General features: G+C 39.3%; 3 protein-coding genes across 4 annotated transcripts; 1 reads left to right on the top strand and 2 right to left on the bottom strand.

The window, feature by feature from the left end:
• Window positions 1-326: 326 nt before the first annotated feature.
• On the top strand, window positions 327-13,299 carry cdcp1b (CUB domain containing protein 1b). Of its 2 annotated transcripts, none has more exons than XM_032535347.1 (13): window positions 327-645; window positions 3,496-3,720; window positions 4,129-4,470; window positions 6,061-6,276; window positions 6,991-7,332; window positions 7,627-7,842; window positions 8,519-8,875; window positions 9,010-9,369; window positions 9,826-10,023; window positions 10,452-10,799; window positions 11,455-11,811; window positions 11,915-11,996; window positions 12,643-13,299. In XM_032535347.1, exons 1-13 carry the CDS (start codon window positions 582-584, stop codon window positions 13,148-13,150), a joined length of 3,615 nt encoding a protein of 1,204 aa, XP_032391238.1. In that variant the 5' UTR covers window positions 327-581; the 3' UTR covers window positions 13,151-13,299. The 2 variants fall into 2 exon arrangements, with proteins under 2 accessions (XP_032391238.1, XP_032391237.1); XM_032535346.1 differs by having other exon boundaries at window positions 582-645; window positions 10,443-10,799.
• Window positions 13,300-14,461: 1,162 nt separating this feature from the next.
• clec3bb (C-type lectin domain family 3, member Bb) lies at window positions 14,462-17,032 on the bottom strand. The gene is made up of 3 exons (XM_032535349.1): window positions 16,764-17,032; window positions 16,436-16,549; window positions 14,462-15,583 (listed from the first exon to the last, which is right to left on the bottom strand). Exons 1-3 carry the CDS (start codon window positions 16,852-16,854, stop codon window positions 15,177-15,179), a joined length of 612 nt encoding a protein of 203 aa, XP_032391240.1. The 5' UTR covers window positions 16,855-17,032; the 3' UTR covers window positions 14,462-15,176.
• Window positions 17,033-18,461: 1,429 nt separating this feature from the next.
• Window positions 18,462-21,509, bottom strand: exosc7 (exosome component 7). Its single transcript, XM_032535348.1, has 8 exons — window positions 21,222-21,509; window positions 20,950-21,051; window positions 20,624-20,718; window positions 19,902-20,067; window positions 19,256-19,326; window positions 18,995-19,118; window positions 18,743-18,898; window positions 18,462-18,633 (listed from the first exon to the last, which is right to left on the bottom strand). The coding sequence occupies exons 1-8, from the start codon at window positions 21,276-21,278 to the stop codon at window positions 18,529-18,531; spliced, it is 876 nt and encodes a 291-aa protein (XP_032391239.1). The 5' UTR covers window positions 21,279-21,509; the 3' UTR covers window positions 18,462-18,528.
• Window positions 21,510-22,862: the final 1,353 nt, after the last annotated feature.

Here is a 22,862-nt window from a genome sequence, read left to right as displayed (position 1 = left end):
TTTAGGGACAGAGTTTATTATAAATCCCTGCTAATGATAATGTCTATAATATTATCCACTTTGCAAGTTTATTTAGTTGGTTAGTAGCATGAATCTTAACAGACTACTATTCATTTAATTCAAGTATAACCTCTACTTTAGGCTCCAACTTTTCGCTTTCCACACCCTTCCACTGCCTCATTTTGGGGATACACCACACGATGCCAACTATCCATGGCATGCTTGGCTGCTTATAAATAGGGCACCCATTGTGCCACACAGTGAGGGGAGTCACATAAGGACTTGTGTCTTATCAGAAGTGTATACTGTGTGTATCGGCTCTGCAGTGTATCGGCTCAAGGGTACAACGGCAGGGCCCGATCCTCCTCACCCGTCAAGTTTGGGCAGGTAACCGTAACCTACCTGTGGGCCACGCCCTCCGCTGCGCACAGGTAATGCAGAACAGGAAGTGGCTGTCAACGCCGTTGCCGTTTAGTGAATTAAAATGCAACGTTGTATTTGAGAGAGAAACAGCACCTTTGCAATCGTATTTTTAATTAACTCTTTACACAAAAAAAGAGATATCCTTTCTTTCGGTGAACATGCGGCTCTATGGGACCTGCTCGCTCCTGGGACTTTTGTTTTTGACGGTCTTCGATTCATCAGGTGAGATAATAATTGCTCTAGACAAACACTGTTTAGTAGAGCTATGTTTACGTGTTTCCATCAATTTGTTTTGTAGGCTACATTTAAAAAATGTGCCAGGCCTAAAATACACATTGTGGCTTTATTTCAAGATTGTGCCAATTGGGTCAAACACACATCTGAGATTAGAGCATGCTTGTCTATTGCTTAGGCGAAACCTAACGCAGAGATGCAGACATGTAAAGCACTCTGGAGAAAACTCCGTGTCAACAAGTTAAACAATAGCAGGAGACATTAAGTTAACGTTAGGCCTAGGCCTAGGTTATAATTGATTGACTTGACAGTGGAGATGAGAGGCTGTAGCCTACATATTATATTCACTCTTTGTGGGACTTCAAGACCTCCATTTTCGAAAGGTTTTAAGGCTTTTATGGGGCTTCCTGGAGGCATGATCATGGCTTCATTAATGATTGACCTGCAATCTGCTGCTGGGCTATGAATATGGCGGGCGTTTTATTGTATTTTCGTTGCTAGATTCAAACTGCCTTCCCTGAATTTCCTTAATTCATGTCTTGGGGAAAAGTCATCCCCTGCATGGTAAATGTATTCTCTTTTATAGTGTTTGTGGAAATTATCATACATACTACATTTTGCCACTAAATAGACTTTGAACACTGTGACATCCTCAACACACTCATTACTGTCACAAGAAATTGACCAACATTTAATGTAAATCATTCAATATTGCTGTGTTGCTTTCATGTCCTTGCAAGTTCAAGTTGTACATTCCTGGTTTCTTGTGGTATTGTGCATCTTACCGCACACACGCTTTAAAAAACATTGTAGCTTAATAAGAGTTTTATGTTAAATCTTTGCATCATTGCAGAGAGAAAACCGCACCCAGAGTTCTTGTAAATTGCAATACCATTATGATTGGTGCGTATGCGTGAATGCCCTTTAGTCCAGACTCCACAAGCATAATAGTGCTAAGGAGCTACAAGTCTCCTGGAGAACCATCACGTTTGAAAAATCTCATTCAGAATGGGAGATAGTTGAGCATTATGTGGTCAAATATGATCTTTTGAAGGGCATTAATGCTACAAATTGATGTGTTGCATCGTACAAAATAGAACCTAAGACAAGTACTTATTATTGAAGTTATATGAAATGAGAAGAATATTTATGATTGAAAGACAGGAAACTGTGGAAAGCAAGGCAGTAAATATTTATGTAGTTGGTGCAGCACGGATACAAATTGTAGCTTGTTTGTATCTGTTTTGTGAAATCTTTATACAGGATCGCGGGGTGGTCGGCTGCAAGCAGATAACCTCAAACACTGTTTCTGCTAGAATAAAGTGCCTGTTTATTCCGCCACAGAACACAGTAAAGCTGTGAGCACACGCTCATACTATCAACATGTGATGCAAAGTGAACACTACTTTGCAAACAAAAACACCAACACTGTTTCTGCTAGAATAAATGTGTCTTTTTATTCCGCCACAGAATACAGCAAACCAACAGGCATGCACGTGCACTCAATACGTGATGCAAAGTAAACATACTTTAGAGCCCTTACCGTGACACAGGACTGGAGAGCGTCAGTCCGGGCAGAGCAGCCCATCAGAGTCTGCTGTGAGTCGCGTACGAGACGTCCAGCCACGTTGATGCTGCTCTGCCCGGACTGACGGCTCTCCAGTCCTGTGTCAGTATCCGTGTGTGTATGTGTGCATACAAATGTCTTTTCTTTCTTTCGATAGATACAGGCTATTGATTTTTTCTTGTTACGATTTACTTATTTAATACGTTTTTGCAAATTATATAGAATACAAATCAAAATAAATAAATAACATTTTCTAGTTGAAAAATCAACTAGTAATGGAGACACGTGTTAAATATCCTGAACTTAGTTTGGCCTTACTGTACTGTGGTTTCTAGTTCCTTATCAACTGACATATACACAGATACCAATATATATCTACCGTTGTATTGTCCTAGTTGAGCTCTAGTATAAAAGTTTTCAGATAGAAGAGGCCTTAGAGCAACTCAAGCTGCTGGTGTGATGATAGTACAGATGAAATAGAAACATCATCTAAGGTTGTAAAAGGCATTGCCCTAAAGGGAGACGTTTGTATTTTCCCCATGAGATTAAATTATCACACAAACATCAGTTACGTTTTAAAACTGGTTATTTAGAGTTCTTCTCTGTACTCAGTGCTCAGGTGACTCACATTAGTGTGAAGTCAATTAATTACACAACTACTACACAACATGATGGGTGTGCCTGGTACCATATTGTTTGGTTGCTCAAGTGTCACTGTGTGTGTGTGTGTGTGTGTGTGTGTGTGTGTGTGTGTTTTGTTCCTTTTTGTAACCTAAATATTGGTAAAGGGGTTGAATTGATATCTGGCCTAAATTGTCCAGGAGCGCTGAACGGTGTTCTGCACAGTGTGAGCAAACTGATGTCCTCTCAATTGATTTATTTCTCCACTTTAATGTTTGAATAGGGCTGGAACTACCCACTATTTTCAATCAATTTCCCAATAATTTGTTCAATGGTCATGTTGTCTGTAAAATGTTGGAAAAAAAGAAAAAATCACATTCGTCCAAGATTTGTTAAGATATTTCAGTCTGGACCAAAGTTGTTGACCGATTGACCGACCGTCATTGCCATCCTTAGCCATGCAGCTTTAATGTGTCTCGGCATGCTTTCAATCAGCAGATGTGCAGTTGAAGCAATAAAGAACTCACTTTGCATTGTTTCCATGTTGTAATTTTCCCCCCAACCCAATCAACAAGCTTAAGATTACTGATCACAGTTTAACACATCTTTAGGCTACTTGCAGATAACTCTCGTGTGATCTTTTCCCGCAGAATGCCTACAGATGACGGTCCGACCAGACAAAGGCTCAACCGTGACGGTGTTCACAGAGCTGCCGTTGGATCAATGTGCTCTGTGTACAGTGAGCGACGATAATGACGCAACAACATCCTGCCATTCCTCTCTGTCCCTGCTACCTGAGGTGGAGGTCAAACTGCTGTTCAACTGCTCCCAGCCAATTGAACAGGCGTACGCTGTGACGATTACGCGTACAATTGGTTAGCTTATTAACCTGATTTGAAGTTTTTCAGGGATTGTTTTGTTTAGGGAAGCAATCACAATTTAAAGTAAATAGGTTTTATTCTGAAGAGCCCGCAAAAAAGAAACCTTTTGAAGTTAAAGGGTTGTTTCTGTTATCAGGTGTGATCATTTCAATTTAAAGGGGTCAACCTTCTTGGTTATTGCCTTGACATAAGAACCCAAAAACCTGCATAATTCTCATCCAGCCTTAGTCCTGTTGTTGGGGTGCCACAATTCTATTAATTCCTAATAACAATTTAAGTTAAATTTGCTTAATTTACATCAAAACATAATTAATAGACATGCAAATGCCCCTTGCACTAGAGTTCAAATTCTTAATCAATCTGTGCATCTTTTTGTTTTTGTTGCATTTATTTTTAATCCAGAGTGCACTAAGGACACCTGCAACCCTGCAACAGAAAAAGGTCAACCCGCCATCCTTAAAGAGTTCAGCAGAACCTTTACCTGGGAGCTGAAGGCACCTGAGAAGACAGTTGTGAGTCTGGATATACTTGGAGAAGGGCTGATAGAGACATCCCAACCATGCCCTAATGGATTTCAGTATTCGGTGACCACATCCAAAACAAACGCCAAGGGCCGGACTCAGTATTGTCGAGGAGGGTCTGTCACTCGTTTTGACCTGCCCAATGGAGGTGTTGTGTCTCTGCACGTTAATCCAAAGGCTCAGGTCGATTCAATTTTGTTCCAGGCCTCCGCTGGACCACTAAGTAAGAACAAATTTCTGAATATAAGCTCTGTTAAGAAAGTGTTGATCCTGGTTTCATCCTAGCTTGTTCCAGAATAGGTTTAAATGGTTTAATTTTTAAAAGACACCATATTTTTGTTGTACTGCACATTGCTGCAACTCCTCTTTTCACCATAAGTGTTTGGGTATCTGTTTTAGCTACAGAGTGAGACATCTCACTTCTATACGATCTTTGTTGTGAGTTGCACATGCACAGAAGCTCAGTTTGCTAACATTTTTTCCTACTTTGGTCAGTAAGGCAGGATTAGCTGGGAGACTTCTTCTAAACAAGGGCAGACTTGTGGAATACCTGCAGAACAGGAACTTGAAAGTAGTTCTTATGTAGATCATGGTGAACTAGTGTGTGTTGTAGCTGTGTTTTGCTATTGAAAACGAGCTAGCATGCTAGCGCTTGCATGCTACGGTTTGCCACCTCGTCTCGGCTAGTGACGTAGAAAGCCGTGCAGATTTTGAACAGCTCACCCGAAGACTGAAGGCAGGACACATTCAGAAACCCTTATCTCACTCAAAACATCATAGATAGTTATTTTAAGTTTTTTTTCGTAATATGGGCACTATAACATAGCATTTCTTTCTGTTGAAAAGAGGTGGCGTTTTTCAATTACGTGGTATCTGCTTGACTCGCCTTTAAAAAAAATAAATAAACAAATAAAAAATAAAGTACCAGGCACTAGCTAAGCTTTTTTAGTATCCTCTCTGTCGAGGTTCCAAGCGAGCTGAGTCAATACCAAAAGCTGACGTGAAAACCTGCAAAGTACTGACTGGTCAGAGAGAATTGTCCCTAATCATTGCGTCATCATTGCTATTGACAGACGGGGGTGTCCCAAACAAACCCCCCATTTACCTCGGAACTCGGAGCTGGGAATGACGTTTCACCCGAGTTGACTGCGTTCAATTTACAAGTCAGATTTTTAATTGGGGATAGCTCTAGCCATGTTAGCCATTGTTAGCAATACATCACGCATTACGCTGTTGTTTTTGTGCATACAAACAGCGTTGCAAAAAGAAATAGAAAGTGAACTGCACAAAAAAGACAGAATTGCCAATAACTGTATAATACTGCAGCTGGGCTGTGGCAGCCATGTTTGAGCTTGGGGTACTGCGAGGTTGTTAAGTTTCAAACTCGGAAAGCCGAGGTCAGGGGCATGTTTTTTACTTTTACCTGGGAAAATCCGACTTCCGAGTACAAAGGAACGCATTAGTGAGCTTTAGATGTAGGTAGGCTGATTTAACTAGCTTACTTTTGGACAGAGCCATGTCTAGCTGTTTTCCCCTGTTTCCAGTTTTTTTGCTGAGCTAATTTAGCCACCTGCTGGCTATAGCTTCCTATTTACCATACGGACATTTCAGTGGGATCAATCTTCTTATCTTACTCTTGGAAAGAGAGCAAATAAGCTTATTTCCCTAATTTATGATTTCACTAGTGTGAAATTAGCTAGTAGCTACTACGTTTTTAGGAAAGACTACACACAAACGTAGAGACAGATTTACGAATAACTGGTGTAACACAATTCTTGTAACTTTCTCTCCCTCTCCTTTTTGCTTCCTTAAGAGGGCCGAACAATGCTTGTAAGTGTTGATTCAGGCACAACTGTGGTCGTCAGCCGAGACCCTGATGAACCAGAATGTGAAGTGTGCTGTGTTGATGGCTCCACTCCCAACTGTAGCCCCACAGAAAAGACACTGACAAACATTGAAAAACTCTCGCTGGAGTTCAGCTGTCTGAAACCTCAGGACGTCTACAGCGTAAGCATAAGGAAGAAAATAGGTGAGAACTGTGGAGGCCATGCCAACATTTACTTCAAATACCAGCAAAATTTGAGATCGTCCATTTTAAACTATATATTAAAGTCTCATGTATGGAAGACAAAACAATAGATTAGTCTGCAATAAAAAAAAACATTAATGTAAATGCTGAAATAAAACAGAAATAAATAGATAAATATCTTTATAAAGATAAATTTTAAATACATATATTGAAGCTGTGAAGAACACAATCATAAATAAATAGTTAATCCAAAATGAAATGAAAACATAAACAAATGTTTGCAACTATTTAAAAAAAAAGGTAAATGTCTAATTTATTTCTACAATCTACTTCTGCATCTCTATTATTGTACTTAAAATGTCCTACTTTTGTGTATTTGTTTTTTTTAAATAAATAAACTTAGAAATACAAAAAACAAAGAATTGTAGAATAATTAAATGTATTTATGTCCAAATCAACGGCAATTTATTTATTTATTTAATCCTTTATTTTTGTATTTATCTCAATCTGCATTTATACATTAATTTCCTATTCATTAAAACAAATATGTATGTATTAATTATATAGATTATTTCAGCATTTATTTATATACGGTATGTACAGTACATCGTTTACTCCAAGTCAAAGCTCTTTCTCTTGCTGTGGTACTCAAAAAAAGACAAAATGCTAATTTAACTGCATGAAATTCAAACAATTATTGTTTTTGTTACTCAGAATGCACCCAGAAAACCTGCACTCCCGCTGCAGGAGAAGTTGATCCTGACCTCTTCCAGGACTTTAAAAGATCCCTAACATGGGACATTAGTGTTCCAGAGAGATCTGTATTAACATTGGACTTCCCTGGTGGATTAAAAGAGATGTCTGAAGCAGAAAATTGCCAAAATGGCCACCAGTACTCAGTGAGTACAACTAAAAGTGATGGAAAGATCAGAACTAACAGCTACTGTAAAGGTGGGACAGTGTCTAATCTGGATCTGCCCGGAGCCACGACTGTGACTGTAGAAGTGCCCAAAGAAGGTGAACTGGACTCATTCACTGTCAAAGCAGCACCAAGAGGCAAGTGTCTGTTTTTTTCATTTTGTTCAGGCTGTGGTTAGTATTGAGCTAAATGCTAACATGCACACAATGGCAATGCTAGCATGCTTATGTTAAGTAGGCATCTGAGTTTAGAATGTTTTTTGCAGGTATTATAACAACAGATACAAATGTTAATTTTATGATGGCACTAGATGAAAAGTTACATGACCACCAAAAGTATTTACAAATCAGTCTTATGGGGGCATACATTTTTGAACCACACTTTGATCTTTGGTCTGATCAATATCTTGTTGTACCACTTTCTTTCTTTAGGTGGCAGAATGATGCCCGTTATGCCTGATCCTAACACCGTTGTTACCATCAGCAGGATGCCCAGTGACCTAGACTGCAATGTGTGTGAAATGAAGGAGCCCACACAGATATGCAAACCAACACAACTCATCCTGAGAGATCCTCGCAACACCACAGTAGAGTTTACCTGTCCCCAACCTCAGGATGTTTTCAGTGTGGAGATCAACAGAAAAATAGGTATGAAAAGAGCTGTACAAAATTCCAAATGTTGCTGTACAATTAATTGTCTCAGGAATAATTGCAATTAACAATAATAATTGAACTTTCAGTCAAATATAAAAACATTTAAAAAAAAACAAATTACAAGTTTTGAATGAATTCCAGGGTAAATATTTTGGTTATATCATTATGGGATCCAGATAATGTAATAACACAGGTACACACCCTATAAAGTAAACAGCACCTCGGTAATATCATAAAACATATTATGTAAAATAATTGACAAATAGACAATAATGTAATAATTGTTACAGGCCTAGGTATGAATGTCATTTGATACAACCCTAGCTCTTGTTTTTATTATTTCAATAAAATAACACCCAACTTAAGTCAGTTTGTCACTCATTTCACCAATATTGTTAAAAAAAGATAACTCATTTAATTGATTTTGTATGACATTAGGCAAACAGTCCATTTCAAAATTTATGATTAGCCCTTTCCAACACCGTTTAAAAAAAAAACTCTCACATTGACTACCATCCAACTCAACAATTTTTTTGAATAGATTTTTTAATGATGATTTACTGAAAACAGCCTACAAATAAATTCACCTTCATTTTTGCAACTTGTTTTTTTGCTTGTTGAGACAAAATTAAATTACCATTGCTTACATGCTCTTCTCTACAAATCTCAGACTGCACAACGACCTCCTGTTCTGGAGACATTGTTCAGGCCGAGTCCTCACTGTTCCCAGACTTCAACCGGACCTTCACCTGGGATCTGAAAGTTGTCTCCACTCAGACCTTTCAGTTGGACTTCCCAGAAACGGGAATGCGACAGATTCCCAACGAGGAGACCTGTCCAGATGAGCACACATACTCTGTTGTTATCTATCTGCGCACGGGGCGAGCAACCATTGGTACCTTTTGCAAAGGAGGATCTGTGACCACCATCCTGGCTCGCTACAAGGGAAGAGTGTCTCTGCAGGTGCCTGGCAACAGAAAGCTGGATCCCGTTGACTTCAAACTCAATGTTGGACCTGAGACCAGCAGTAAGTTGGCTCAATAGTTTTAATTTGTGTCATGCCAAACATTTGGTCTATCCCACATGGGATTAGAATACACCACTACACATGAAACATCATACAAGATGTCTTCTGCTGATTCTCTCCTTGTTTCTCTCCAGTGGCTGCGATAGTGAATGTCAACCTACCACGAGGTGTGTCAGACACAGACTTTATCACAGCCAACTACCCTGGGGATTTCCCTGATAGCCAGCAGATGCAGTGGGACTTCAAGGTGCCCGGCATGCACAACTACACAATGCATTTTCGTGATTACACGGCTCCAGAGTGCCTCAACAATGAAGTGGAGGTGGACTACCAGAAAGAGGACAAGAAGATGACTAGGCTGACTCTGACGGATTCTCAGCCGCAGCATCAGCAGGGCAACTTCAACATGGTGCTGAGGAATTGCGAAACAAACGGCACGCTACAGGGACTCACATTGAACTTCAGAGTCTCAGTAATGAGGAGTGGGCATCCAGGTACAGTGATAAAGTTTGACATCTGGGAGTCTCAAGCTCTGGAACTTATGCAGTACATGCACTCAAGTAACCAGTTTACCTCGTTAAAATCATTTGCTGGGTTTTACAAAAAGACTAGACAGATGTAATTTTTGGGTGACCTTGATTTGGAAATACAGTTTTTTTCATGCAGCAGATGGAATATTTTTTGATCCAGATTGGTTAAAAAAAGTATTTGATGATTTATATTTAATAACTTTCTGGGTTTTTAAAAGTGTATTATTGTTTTGAAGTATAAATATTTGGAAAAAGCTTAGCTCTGCATTAGTCCAAATGGGTAGAACCAAACGCTTGTTATAGTGGTATAATACTGCATGTATTAAATGCAGACAAAAATGTTTGTCACAATATAAACTGATATGAAGACTTTTTTTGATTACTAAAATATTGTCTCTCTATGTTGTATGTCTGTCTTAGTTCTGTGTACGGTGGATCTAACCAAAAACCAAGGAGTGTCTCTGCAGGTAGAGAAAGTAGGTTCTGATCCCTTCTGCGAGATGAGAATAAACTCCAAGGTTGAACAGAAGATCAACGTGGCTGCAGGCACTAAGGCCGACCTCTCTTTTCTCGACTGTCCAAAAGAAGATATGCGCCTGACTGCTAGTAAAGTTATTGGTAAGATGATTTCATGTTGCATGTTCTTGAAGTGATTGTAGCTTTTTGGTTTTCTTGTCAATGTAAAGAGTTGTTTTTTTAGTGTCTATCACAGTTCCCTAGTTAAAGAAATATTAAAGTCAAACTATGAAGTACTAGTTTGATATTTTTGTACGCTATTAGCTATACAGTATGCTATTAACTTTCTTGCCAAAAGTTAGATGCAAAGATAAATACCACTTCTAACTCTGTAATGCAAGTATGAGATCTAGATCTAGTTGACAGCTAGCTTAGCTCAGCATGAAAACTGGAAACAGGGAAACAGGGAGACGACTAGCCTGGCTCTGTCCAAAGGTAATACAATATCTTTGCATTTGTTGCTGGCTGTTCCTTTAGTTAGAAACTTAATATTCTTACATTTTGTGACTTTTGAATAACAGAGTGCCAAAATGGAATGTCCTGCCCTGCGACCGCTCTCATTGTGCCCCAACTGGACTCCTGTCTCCCGATGCCCCTCCACAGCTTCACCTGGCACCTCACCGTCCCTCAGGACAGCAGCGTGGATCTGGTGTCGCCCACAGGGAGTCTCCGACAGTCCCTGCCTGGCCAGGAGTGTAATCAGTCTGTCTCCCTGCATGTTGCAGAGGCTGATGGGTTTTCTGTTGGAGATTTCTGCTTTGAAGGAATCATCCAGAAAGTTCAGGTGCATGGCAACGTCTCAGTCACAGCCACAGCCGAGGACTTTCGCAAGACCAGGGGTCCTTTTCTCAATGTCAGCTTCAGTCAGGAGATCCCAGGTAAACATGGCTATACTCAGGGGCCGCAGCTGATGATTATGTAAATATTTGATTAATATGCAGACTATTTCTTTTTTTATCAATCATTTTGTTAGATAATTGTGAAAAATGGTCATTACATACTGTAACATACAATACTGTAACTAAAGTTTTACAAACCAACAATCAAAAATCTATACTATCTTTACTGATATTCAGTTTGTCATATGTCAAAGAAAAGCGTCAAATTGTCTTTTTGAAAAGCTTAAATCTGAAAATATGTTTTTGCATTTTTGCAGGAAAAATGGTGACGTGTTTAATTTTCTGACTAATCATTTAACAAACTAATCATTTTAGCGTTAACATTATTCTTTCCTTATGGTTTTATTTAACATTCTGACAGGTTTTAACAGATTTTTATCAATTTGATAGAATTTTCATATAACCAATTAAATTCATAGATAATCGTTAGTTGTAGCCTTCGTTAGAGGATCTATATCGGCGTCCTCCTTAGAATGTGTCATGCTGCTATGTGCTGTAATATGTGCTATTCTTCACTGTAATTAAGGTCAAACAGACCTTGGTCATTTTACTTTTAAATTCCCCACAGGGGCACTGTTGCACCACGAATGCTGGAGAATACAGTGCTGACACATTGTTTCCATCTCGTTTTTAGAGACCATTATTTACAGAGTCAGTCCACAGATGTCGTCTCCGACCCTGCTGGCCACCCCCAACTGGCCTCAGGGTATGAAGCCTTCGTCCACCGTATCCTGGATCGTCACTCTACCGAGCCAGCATCAGGCACACATGCAGTTTGTCAACATCAGCCAGCCCAAATGCAGCGATAGGTACACCACCATCAAGGTGAAGATGCTGGGGGACAATGAGGAGATATTGACCCACAGGGAGGACAAGTTGTCGGAGGACATGCTGACCATGACACGTAGTTTCTATCTCACCATGTCTAACTGTATACCAGAGAAGGGACACTTTGGTGCATTGACCAAAATCGATCTGCAGAAGAAGAGCAGTAAGCAAACAAGACTTGAACACAAACAAAATAAACTTTTAAATAACTTAATTAAATAACTTAAAATGCTTAATTCTGCCATGTCTTCTGTTTGTCTCTACAGATCTCTTGGCCATCGTCCTCGGGGTAATGGGTGCTATTTTGCTGTTGCTCATAGTGCTGGCTAGTGTATGCCTTGTCGCAAAGTGAGTACACCTGTAGCAGAACTTTGCCAACATCTGGGTCCGTATTTATCAGACTGTTTGCAGACAAACACAGTTCTGTCAATATGTTGGTGACTGTTTGGTTAATATGGAAGATATTGACTAAATCATTGTTTCTGATTATATATTTCTATAATAAAGTACTTGATAAATGTGTTTTCTTTTTTCAGCAAAGAACTTTTTTATTCTAAGTTGGTTCTTTGGTACTTGAGTTCTGAAAATGAAAAAAATGTTCAGACCAGTCAAAAAATGATTAAATAAAATACATTTTTGTTTTTTAGACTAACTGAGGTTATAAGGAAAGTATAAAGCTTTAAATTTCTTTTTACACTTATTACATTTTTTACTAACAATATTATGTATTGAGAGCCAAATTTATTTAGTTATATTTTTGACAAAGGACAATATTTGACGTTAATGTTTTTGTCAGTTTTGAGACTCCATACTAAAGTTCTTAAGTGTAAAGTTTGATGAATATGGGCCCTGGTTTCTATGCGATTGGATAAAGTATCTTGTTTTTGACATGAACTGGTTTAGTGATTTTTATTTGTCTATATTCTGTGCAATCTGCCCGTAACTGGTGACTCTTGTTGACTCTTTCTCATTGTTTGTGGTTTGCCTTCCACAGGAAAAAGAAAAAAGACAAAATGAACAAGGAGTCCTCCATCTACATGGGCAAAGGGAATATCTTTCGCCAAAGTGACAGGCACTTCACCAAAACTCGGTCTGACAACGAATCCCACGTTTACGCCTCCATAGATGATACAATGGTGTACGGCCACCTGCTGGGTGACTCTAGCTATGCCGACAGCATGCAGCAACACTTCAACGGGATGCAGGTAGACTCTTATAACACATTTACAGGCCCCACTGATGCAAAGCTGCCTGTAATCAAAGAACCGGACCATGAGCCTGAGATGGACCAGTTCAAGACATTCCTGAATCCGTCTGAGTCTTTCATCCCGTCCCGTCCGCGCACTCCTATCGACCGGCAGGACAGCCTCGGCTTCCAGGACCGCAGGATGGTGGTCAATGAACTGTACACGTTCAAGAGCTTAGGGGATATAAACACGATCCGGCTCTCTGGTTTCGACATGGAACCACAGCCACCTATTATAACAGAGGACTCCTTGTAGTGTGTTAGGACTGTAACTACACGATGGAGCGCTCTTACTCTCATTCAGTACAGAGCATCTCTAGACTGTACTGATGTGAACTTCTGTGCCTCAATCACACTGTGGGTTTCTGAGATCGATGAGCCTCGAAATTCAATTTGAATGTTGTCTTTGTCAGAAAAAGTCAGTAATTTCTAAAGCTTCAAGAGCCAAAGCTGCAAGCCTCTTTAAAAGGTAGTTTAGCTAGTTTAAATTTTGGCAGACTTTTTTTCTGCTTTCTTGCATGTTGGATGAGAAGATTGATTCTGTTCTCACATCTGTCCAGTGTATAAAAAGCTACAGCCAGTAGCTTGTTACCTTAGCACAATTACTGGAAACCGGCAGAAAGAGCTAGGCTAGCTCTGTCCAACGGGAACAAAATCCACCCACTAGCACCGCTAAAGCTCAAACGGATTAAAGAAATAAGATAACGTATTAATCAGTTAGCTTTAGAGGTGCTGGATGTTACTATCTTGACAAAGCTAGGCTAGCAGTTTCTCCCCATTTCCAGTCTTAAGCTAAGGTAACCAGCTGCTGGCTGTAGCTTACTGTACAAGCGTGTGATATCGATCTTCTCATCGAACTCTCAGCAAGCAACAGAAAATATTTAATTATTCTTTTAATGTTTGGTTTGTGCAGTTTTATTAAATCTCTGCCCGTTTTTCATGGATTCAGGAGCAGGGACTAAGAAACAATGTGCAAGTATCTCTTGTCCTTGTTTTAAAAGTGTTTTATATTGTTTACTTGTCTTGTTTTTAAAGATATTTTTTTTCTTTACCTGTAAATACAATGTAGTTGTTTTGCAATAAATTCTAGGAAAAGGGTCTGGTGGGGAAACCATTTACTTCTTTAGGTAATGACTGCCATCACACTTTATTTTCCTTCTTTTCTCTGTGACTGTCACCTTTTGCATTCTGAATGGTGAAAACTATTTCAACCGCAAGAACTCTGGCCATAAAAAAACAGTGAAAGAAGGAGTGGAAGTCTTCCGACTGTAGCGCAGCAACCAATGTGTATCACGGATTTGCTGAAAACAACAAATGAGGAAGCCAGGACTACATAGTTGCACCACATTTCTTGTAGCTGCAGATTTTAAACAAAGTCTGCATTTCTGTTATCTTTTTGTTTGGAGCTTTTTAACTTTCGGGAACAGTGTTTGTTTTGGGAAACACATTGTTGCTGAGAGTTAGACAAGAAGATCGTGTGGTATCAATCTTCTAATCTAATGCTCGGCTGGAATGCTAATAAGCACATTATCCAAACTTTTCCTTAAAAAAAGACAAAAGAGGAATGGGTTTTCATAGTTTATTGATGGCAATTTTTTTAGGTTATATTAGGCTAGACATTATTGGAAACTACAAGGCCAGCAAACTGAAATTATCTCTTAAAAGAATGCAGTTTAAGATTGAGTCATTGTTTTATGTTAATGCAATATCACTTATAATTCTGGCTACAAAAGGCAGTAATGATGAAGGGATGTCTGAGTTTAAACCAGTGGTTCTTAACCAGTGAGTCATAATGAGATGTTTGGAAATAATAAACGTTACACCCAGTTTTTAAATGTGTGCAAGGTGCCAGCCCCTACACACCTTTTATTGCAGGAGTACTGATATTTTAAATATAAGTGTTTTGAAATGATTGGAAAGAACAATAATCCTGTTTTTTTTTAGTTTTTTTTTTAGGAGAAGATCTTTAAAATGAAGGCAGAAATGATTGAGATGTCCAAAACAATCTTTGGCTTATTCTATTTTTCCTGGTTTCACTGTGGCCACAAGGAATGCTGCAAATGGCACATCACACGTTAACTTAAATCAGAAATGACCACATTGTATGTCTCATGCAACTGAACTGACTGTGACCTCTAAACCAGAATTTAGTTCTGATGCAAAACCAGCTAAGAACCACTGGATTCTACTTTTAAAATAGCAAGGGAGATTGACATTGCAGCAGGATTACATACACTGAAAGCAGCTATAACCATGCACAGTCTATGATGAGATATATGCGATCAAACAATGTTGAACTGGCAGACAGAGGGCTTCTCCTCACGACAGTTATCGTCAAACCACTTCCCATGGGAGGCCCCAGACAGGACGGCGCAGTTTTGGGTCTTGCCACCGTCTGGCTGAGGGGACCGGTAGTTGGAGGTGTCCCAATTTTTGAATGTAATGCTGACCCCAGTCTGGTCCATCCAGCTGCCCTCAGTCACCATGTCATTGATGCCCAGCCAGACCTGCTCATCTGGGCCGATGCTCAGGCGGATGTAGTCTCTGAGCTGGTCGTTCTCGTAGCTGGATGTGGGTGTACCGAGGACACCGCCCATAGCGTTGCAGTCCTCACTGGCAGTGTGATAGCGTTTTCTCACAGTGTCAGCCAAGAAACACTTGTCGTGGATCTTTATACCTTTCAAACAGACTGAAGAGAGACGTAAAAGGGAGCAGATAGTTAGATAGACCCAAACTAGATCTCCTTACTTTTCAAGATTATACATGTGACCTTTAGTAATATGCATGATAGTCATGTGGTATTTTGAAGACAGGTTATGACCATAATATCCTATTATTTATTAATAAAAAAAATAAAGCAACATGATGAAAATAGATGAAAATAATGCTTTTTTCTGTATTTAAGATCTTTGGATTTGCAGAAACAACTGGATATCATTTTGTGTCCTGAACAAGAGGTCAGACGGGTCTGCCATGTGCTCTCCAGATTCAAACTTGCAAATCCAAAGACTACACATGAATCCCATCTGAATTTATTTTTAGGCGAAGCATACTCACTCAAACTTATGGAACAGATTTGGTGCGCAGAACAATTCAACTCATGTTATGCTATCAATAAATCCAAACACCAACCCCTGTAAATGTTCTCATTGTATTCCAATGTGAAATGAATGGCTGCTTGCCCACATTCACAGGTCATAAAATAGTTTCAGCCATAGAATTGCATGTCTAAGGCTGGAAGGAGTTAATCTTGCTCAAGGACACTTCAGTAGATAAAGTGTCCTGTTGTGGGGGACGTAAACCTGGCTGATCTGAAAGTCTAACTTTGATTTTATGTGAACCATGACGTTGGGGCCCTTGCCGACCGACGTTATAAAAAAAAAAAAAATTCTAAATACAATTTTTATTCTCATGGCTTTCTCCTAACTGAAATGACTCCATTAAGTCCTAGTGTTAAGGGACTTTTGGGTACAAAAAACCCTCTAAGGAAAAATCCTTTGCATCCCTTTAAACAAGATCATACTTTTGATCCAGCTGTTACCTGTCTGCAGAGCTTGTTGTTCCTTCAGTAGGTTGAGCTCCTGTACAATGTCGTTGATCTGTTTCTGTAGCTGCTCGACAGCTGCATCCTTTGCTGTGTCCGATTCCAACAACACTAAAGACACGAGGAAATTCAAATCAGGTGATTGTATTTAACTAATTTATTGTTTCAAGGAGATTTGGGCACATACTTATAAAGAAAACATGCTGTTTGAAGAAAAATGACAATCTGTTTGATAGAGGTATCTCAAACATATATCACAAATTTAACATTCAAATACTTTGTAATTTGTCCTGCAGATTGTGAGTACCAGATGCTTTTCATCTACCTTTTTTCTTCTTCGGTGGAGTCTGCTGCTGAAATGAGCAGTTCACCAGTAGTAGTACCCCCAGCAGTACACAAACTCCTTTGAACTCCATACTGAGACCTGTTGAATGAGGCTGCTCCAACGTGGATGCTGACAATTTATATGCCTCTCTCTCTTTCTCACACCCTCCCTCTCATTTCTCCAAACAGGGAAAAATACCAAAGTCCAAAACTGCCATTTGCAAGAATAACAATCTGACCTCAAGAGTGTGTGTGTCATCTGGCTCCAGACTCTTCACGTGGAGGGCCAGTACTAACCAAAACCAGGCCTGGAAAGCAGGTGGAGACTGGCAGACGATGTGAAGCCGTTATGACACAAAACCCTGTGCAGTTTTCATCATAGTATATGAAAAAGAAATAAACAAACCCTAACTCATGTGTAAGAATAGAATAAGATAGAATTGGTCATTGCGCAGTAGAACAAACAACGAAATTTGCGTGTGCAGCATCTAAAACAATACTCACTTTTATGTACACACTCACACAGTAAATTCAATATTAAAAATATTAAAAAAGCATTATCAAGGCAAAGGCACCTAATATTTCACTGAGTCCCATGGCATAGAATCCCTATCTAGAACATGCAACTACGCTGGTTGGGGGGTGGGGGGGTAATGATTGCTAATTTCTGTGATGGCCCATAATAGATAAGATATATTGATATTTATTGATCCCAATAAAATGGGACATTACTGTAGGATTGATGGGTTAAAACCGTTCTGCGGCCTTGAGGTGCGTGTTCTAAAAGCCGGGTACTGCCTGCCAGATGGAAGCAGGAAGAAGTGGTTTGAGGGATGTGTCTCATCCTGCAGGATATCATGCGCTCGGCAGAGGCAGCGTATCTTAAATATGAAGTCCATACATGCTTAAATAACTTGGTTACATTTAATTCCTTGGCTCAGAAGACTAGTTTAAACCTGAAAAAAAGAGATGGAATAAGACTTTCTTGGCCAAAAGGTGGGTTGGAAGTCTGTAGGTATAGCCTCATTTTGAAAAATATTTCCAGGTGTTTTTTGGCAGAAATGAGGAGGCACTGAAATGAAAAACTTAATCATAACTTGTGAAGTCTTTTAAGCAACTTTAAATTACCTGATTGGGTATGTGCAATGTTATGCCTTTATTTGTATCATTTAATAAACATGCATCTGCAAATTTTGTTTTTTAAACTCAGTGCAGTGAGTGCTCTATCCATAAATAGCTTATTTTGGACTTGTCTGCTTTCAGCCAGCGCACACACACTACAACAGTCTGAGGGAAGAGTGGAAGTGATCCAGAATCACATCTGGTCTTTCTGTGAGAGTGACACGTGGCAGAAACAAAAGCACGCATTGACTGGACCTGTCCTGTGCACTTCTTTCCTGACAGTACAGCACATATTTAGGAGTAATTAATATCATCTTTCTATAGGATGAATGACCTCAAGCTTGGTAAATGTGGAACAAAAGCACCAGGACATTTTTGTGTAAAATATAATTTTACAGCAACATTATTTGATGGACCTACTGTAAGTCCCTCTGTAATACCCATTGCATAGTTTGTTATTGTAATCAAATGCATCGTAACAAGATCTTTATTCCAGATCTTTTTTTTGGTATTTGGTAAACACCAACACCATATAACAGTAATCTTAATTTAAGTACAAAGACAAGAAGGCTGTACAAAATTTGAGGTTTTATTACAAAATTCTGTATACGTGTACACACATACTGTAGATACAGTAGTTGATGTTAACCAAGGAAGCCAACTTTCTGTCGCAACTTTCCCAAACTCTCCTCCTGCTGCAGCAGCTTCATGAGCGGAGCGTGAAGGGCCTTCCCGACCCGTTTACCTGCCTAGAGACAACATAGGTTCCTTTCAATCGTTAACAGCCTTTTTTTTAAATACATAATCATTTTCAAAACCTGGAGGATGCCAGATGGCCATGTGACAGCTTGAACTTACCTCTGTCATTTCAAAGATACTCTCTGGATCCAAGCTGCCTCCGCCCACCTTCCTCGTGCAGGTGACTGTGCCCTTGTGTGTGACAGAGATGATCAGACTCGCCACAGAGCAGGCCTTCTCCTGCAGAGTAGCGTCCACTACGTGCCTGTGGCCCACCTGCAGAAAAAAAACGCCAGCAATGTCAAGGTCACAGTTTGTGGGATAATGGACTTTAGAAATGTTTTGCTTCTGAGCATCAGCAGGTGAGCTTACCTTGCACAATGTCACTATGCAAGGAACGTTTTCTACATTGAGTCTCATGCAATCATACGGGTCATCTGACAGCTCAATTTCCTTCCCCCCTTCTTCATCAGCTGATATGTGCACTCTGGGAATTCTGTCAGAGGTAATCAGAAGGTAAGCTTTTATTTTACTGAACAAGATTTAGAGATATGACAGCTATGAGGGATCATAGGATTTACTAATGCAATCATAAAGACCCAAACAAACAGCGGTATGCAACACTTTCCCTACTTTGTGTTAAAGAGAGCTGCCTTGATAGCTACTGAGATGGCATCGTACAGGTTTCCATCACACTGCAGGAGCTGTGGAAACATAAGTAAGAGATTTTATATTTTGTTAAGACCAAGGAACTAAATATACAAAAGACCAAATACACTATTTGGATGCAAAATGTGCTGCTTTTATTTCTCCACTGAAAAACACTGGAAGCAACGCTTGTCTTCTGCTTAGCATGGTTTATCAAACAGCATTTTACTTGAAAAGATGAGTCAACATATCTTATCATACAAAAAAGAATAGAAAGAACAGCAGCAAAATATTTAGATTTTTATTTAGTAAAAGTATGCTTGAAAACAAACTAGTCTGTATGACTTGTATAGACGATAACATCCACACAACACGTTTACAGCAAATGGCCAAACTCAAAGGCGGGGTAAAAACCTGCCGTTAGAGATGAATCATTGAAATGGGGATCAGACAATATTTTCATGAGGCATTCACTGTGCACTTGTTATCACGTACAACAAGTGACAGAGGTAATCTTGTGAATAATGACAAAATTGAGCTAGTGAAAGGCACACCTGGCTAATCACTGCATGAAGTGGTTGAATGTTGGATTGCCATTTCGGTAAAAACATTATTGGATGCTACCACTTACCAGTACATCCACATAGAGGACCCAGCAATGTTCTCCTGCACTAATACAAAGGCTCTTCAGGTCCACACTGTGTTTGTTGTTGAAGACTTTGTAGAGAGTGTTACTTAGCTCTGTCCCCAACTCGTCGCCTCCTCTGCCCTCAAACTCGGGGGTTGCATTGGCCGAACTATTGATTAGAAGGAGAACAAATGCAATATACATGTAAGGTGACAAAATATCAATCAGTCTGAGATGTTTTATTCCTACTTGAGTCAGTGGGAACTGGCTGACCCTTTAACATTTTTCCACACCCATTACTGCACATTTACGGTAATATGATAATATTTTCTCCCCATCACTGGAATGTGTTGGCCACCCATTTTACAGGGAACAGATCACACAACCTTAACCTCCTAGTGGAAAGGTATCCATCCAAACACTTACCAAAAACTATCACTGAGACAAACATGTAATTAGGAGTGATTTCAGACACAGCCCATGTATGGCTATTTTATATAAATATATACTCTATATACATAAAAACACAATTTCAACTGATTTTACAAACAAAATATCATTAAATGAAGTGATACTGATAGTTTTCCCCGATTTTGCCTCCTACAAATTGACAAGTAGAATGTCTTCATGACTGATTGGTTTGGTGGCATATCTATAAAACATAAGCCTTAGTTTTTATTAAGCCAAAGTCTTACTTTACTCATGATAACGTGCACAACACCTACCAGTCAACAAAGAACTCAAAGTAGCCTTCATCGGGCACAACGGGCCTTGGTTTTCCAATGTCAGCCTTAACCCCAACCAGAACCGCTGTGTGCCCCTGAAGGTAAGACAGAACACAACATATCAGGAAATAGTAAGTAATCAATCAGTCAACCTTTCTGTGAAATGCAATGAAGAAGACAGTAGATATTAGATAGGTATAAATAATAATTAATAACAATAGAAAGCTTTAAAGAGTGACTGAGGGTAGACAGATAAAACGGTTCAGAGCATAAAATGAAAATAAGCCAACATGGAGGACTTTAGATGTTAAGTATTATAACATTACCAGTGTGACTTTGGCCGAGCCGTCTGTGTTGGACACCACATCAGTCTCTATTTCCATGTGTCTGTAGTCCTCACAACCTCTTCCGTCCACTCGTAAATCATCCTGATTTAAAGAATCAACATGTCAACAACACTACAGTCTCAGAGTTAGCAAAATGCTAAGGCTAGCTAGCTTTCTGCCTTTATAGAGCACAAACAACCGTCGTGGAATTTATCGAAATATATTTTAACAAACAGAGATGGAAGACCAAAATAGAGTTGTTAAAGACTTACCCGTATACCGTGTAAGATGTAAACCTTTTCAGCCTCGCTAACTTGTACTGTTGCCATAATGTTAAAAAAAAAGATACTAGCGTGTGTCGCTTTCCTTTTACGTCATCAAAAGACGACGAGTAAAAAAAAAAAACACAACCAAAACTTCTTTAACTGTCTATGAGCACAACAGGGAGAAGTTGTGTAGATGCTAGATTTGATGCGCTTGACGTGTCAACTTGACAGGATCCCTTTCTTTAACTGTCTATGGATCCCTTGAAAGAGCTCTGCACAGGACCAGAGCCGCCCTGGAAGAGAAGAGACCCCCCTTGCTCTGCACAGGATGTGCCTCGTGGCCCGCCTTATTCTGCCCTCTGATTGGCTACCCTGGTATTCTTACCCAAACCCTAACCAACCCTCACTCGGCCACTCCCCATGCCTAACCTAATTAGCCTACTTCGACCATCCTAGCAGATCCGATTTAGGATCCTCCGAGAAAGTTGAAGTTGGCTGTCAGGACTTTCTAGCCTTTCTGTTAGAGAAGGGCTCTCTTGCATACATCTCGTCTTAGATTAGGGCAACAAAGGAAACGTTTAAGAAAAGATGGTTTCTGTAAGCACACAGGAGAAGTGGCCTAAACATTCAGGGTTTTCTGCCAGAAAGGGTTGATTTGAACCCAAACCACTATATTTTCCTGTCTTAACAAAGTAGCTGCGTGTTGCCTAAACCTAAGAAGATTTCTGTCAGAAAGTGAAGGCCAAATTCTCCCATGCTTGTAAACAAAGACAAATACATCTAAAAAGTGGAAAACATTCACCTACTATGTTTGAGGGGAAAAAAAACACCTTCATTCTGGTGTATACCTCAATCTGAGGTTCTGTCAATAAATTACGTCAATATTTTGCTATGAATTACTATTGTTTTTATCTGCATGTAGCCTTTTCTAAAGTGAAAAAAGTCAGGTCAGTTCGCTCTGTTTTGATATTTACAATGCAGGAATCAGAAAAAGGGCTTATTGCCACAATAAGTTACACTTAAATGTGGAACATGCCTTGGTGAATGGTGCAAACATAAACAAAAACAAAAACATGTATTAAACATAACTGTTGCATAAAGAAAAAGAGGCAGAATGGGTTGGGTGCAGAATGTGCGAATACTATATAATATTTGAAAATTATTGAACATAATATCATAAAGTAGAACTAATCTTTGTCATAATAAATGAACACATGGAGAGAATAAAAAAGCTAAATAGATAAATATATGCCCCAATGAATGTATGGCGATTTGTAAGGCTGCGTAACTCAAGCAAAGCAGATAACTGTCCTGAAACCCGGGACAGGTTCCCCGTATTTTTCCCATAAAGAACACTAGTTATGGATAGGATATGATTAACTAGTATTATGCATCTGCATTTTCTATGGAGCTAAAACAGTGACAGTAACTTGTGGTATTAAAAAGAAAATTTGGCATTGAAACAAGAAATATTGGCACTGAAATATATGAATATCACACCAACATCAAAAAGTAATAATCTCACAATCCTATTATTTTAATTCACTTTGACATTTGTTTGCAACATCATTGACGGTTTGCCAAACTACATTTTTCCTGATGTCTGTGTCTTTTCAGTGACAGGTTTTTTTTACGCTGTCAAGATTT

Source organism: Etheostoma spectabile, chromosome 14 (genome assembly GCF_008692095.1).
Source record: "Etheostoma spectabile isolate EspeVRDwgs_2016 chromosome 14, UIUC_Espe_1.0, whole genome shotgun sequence".
NCBI lineage: Eukaryota > Metazoa > Chordata > Actinopteri > Perciformes > Percidae > Etheostoma > Etheostoma spectabile.
This window is presented reverse-complemented; position numbering and strand designations above follow the sequence as displayed.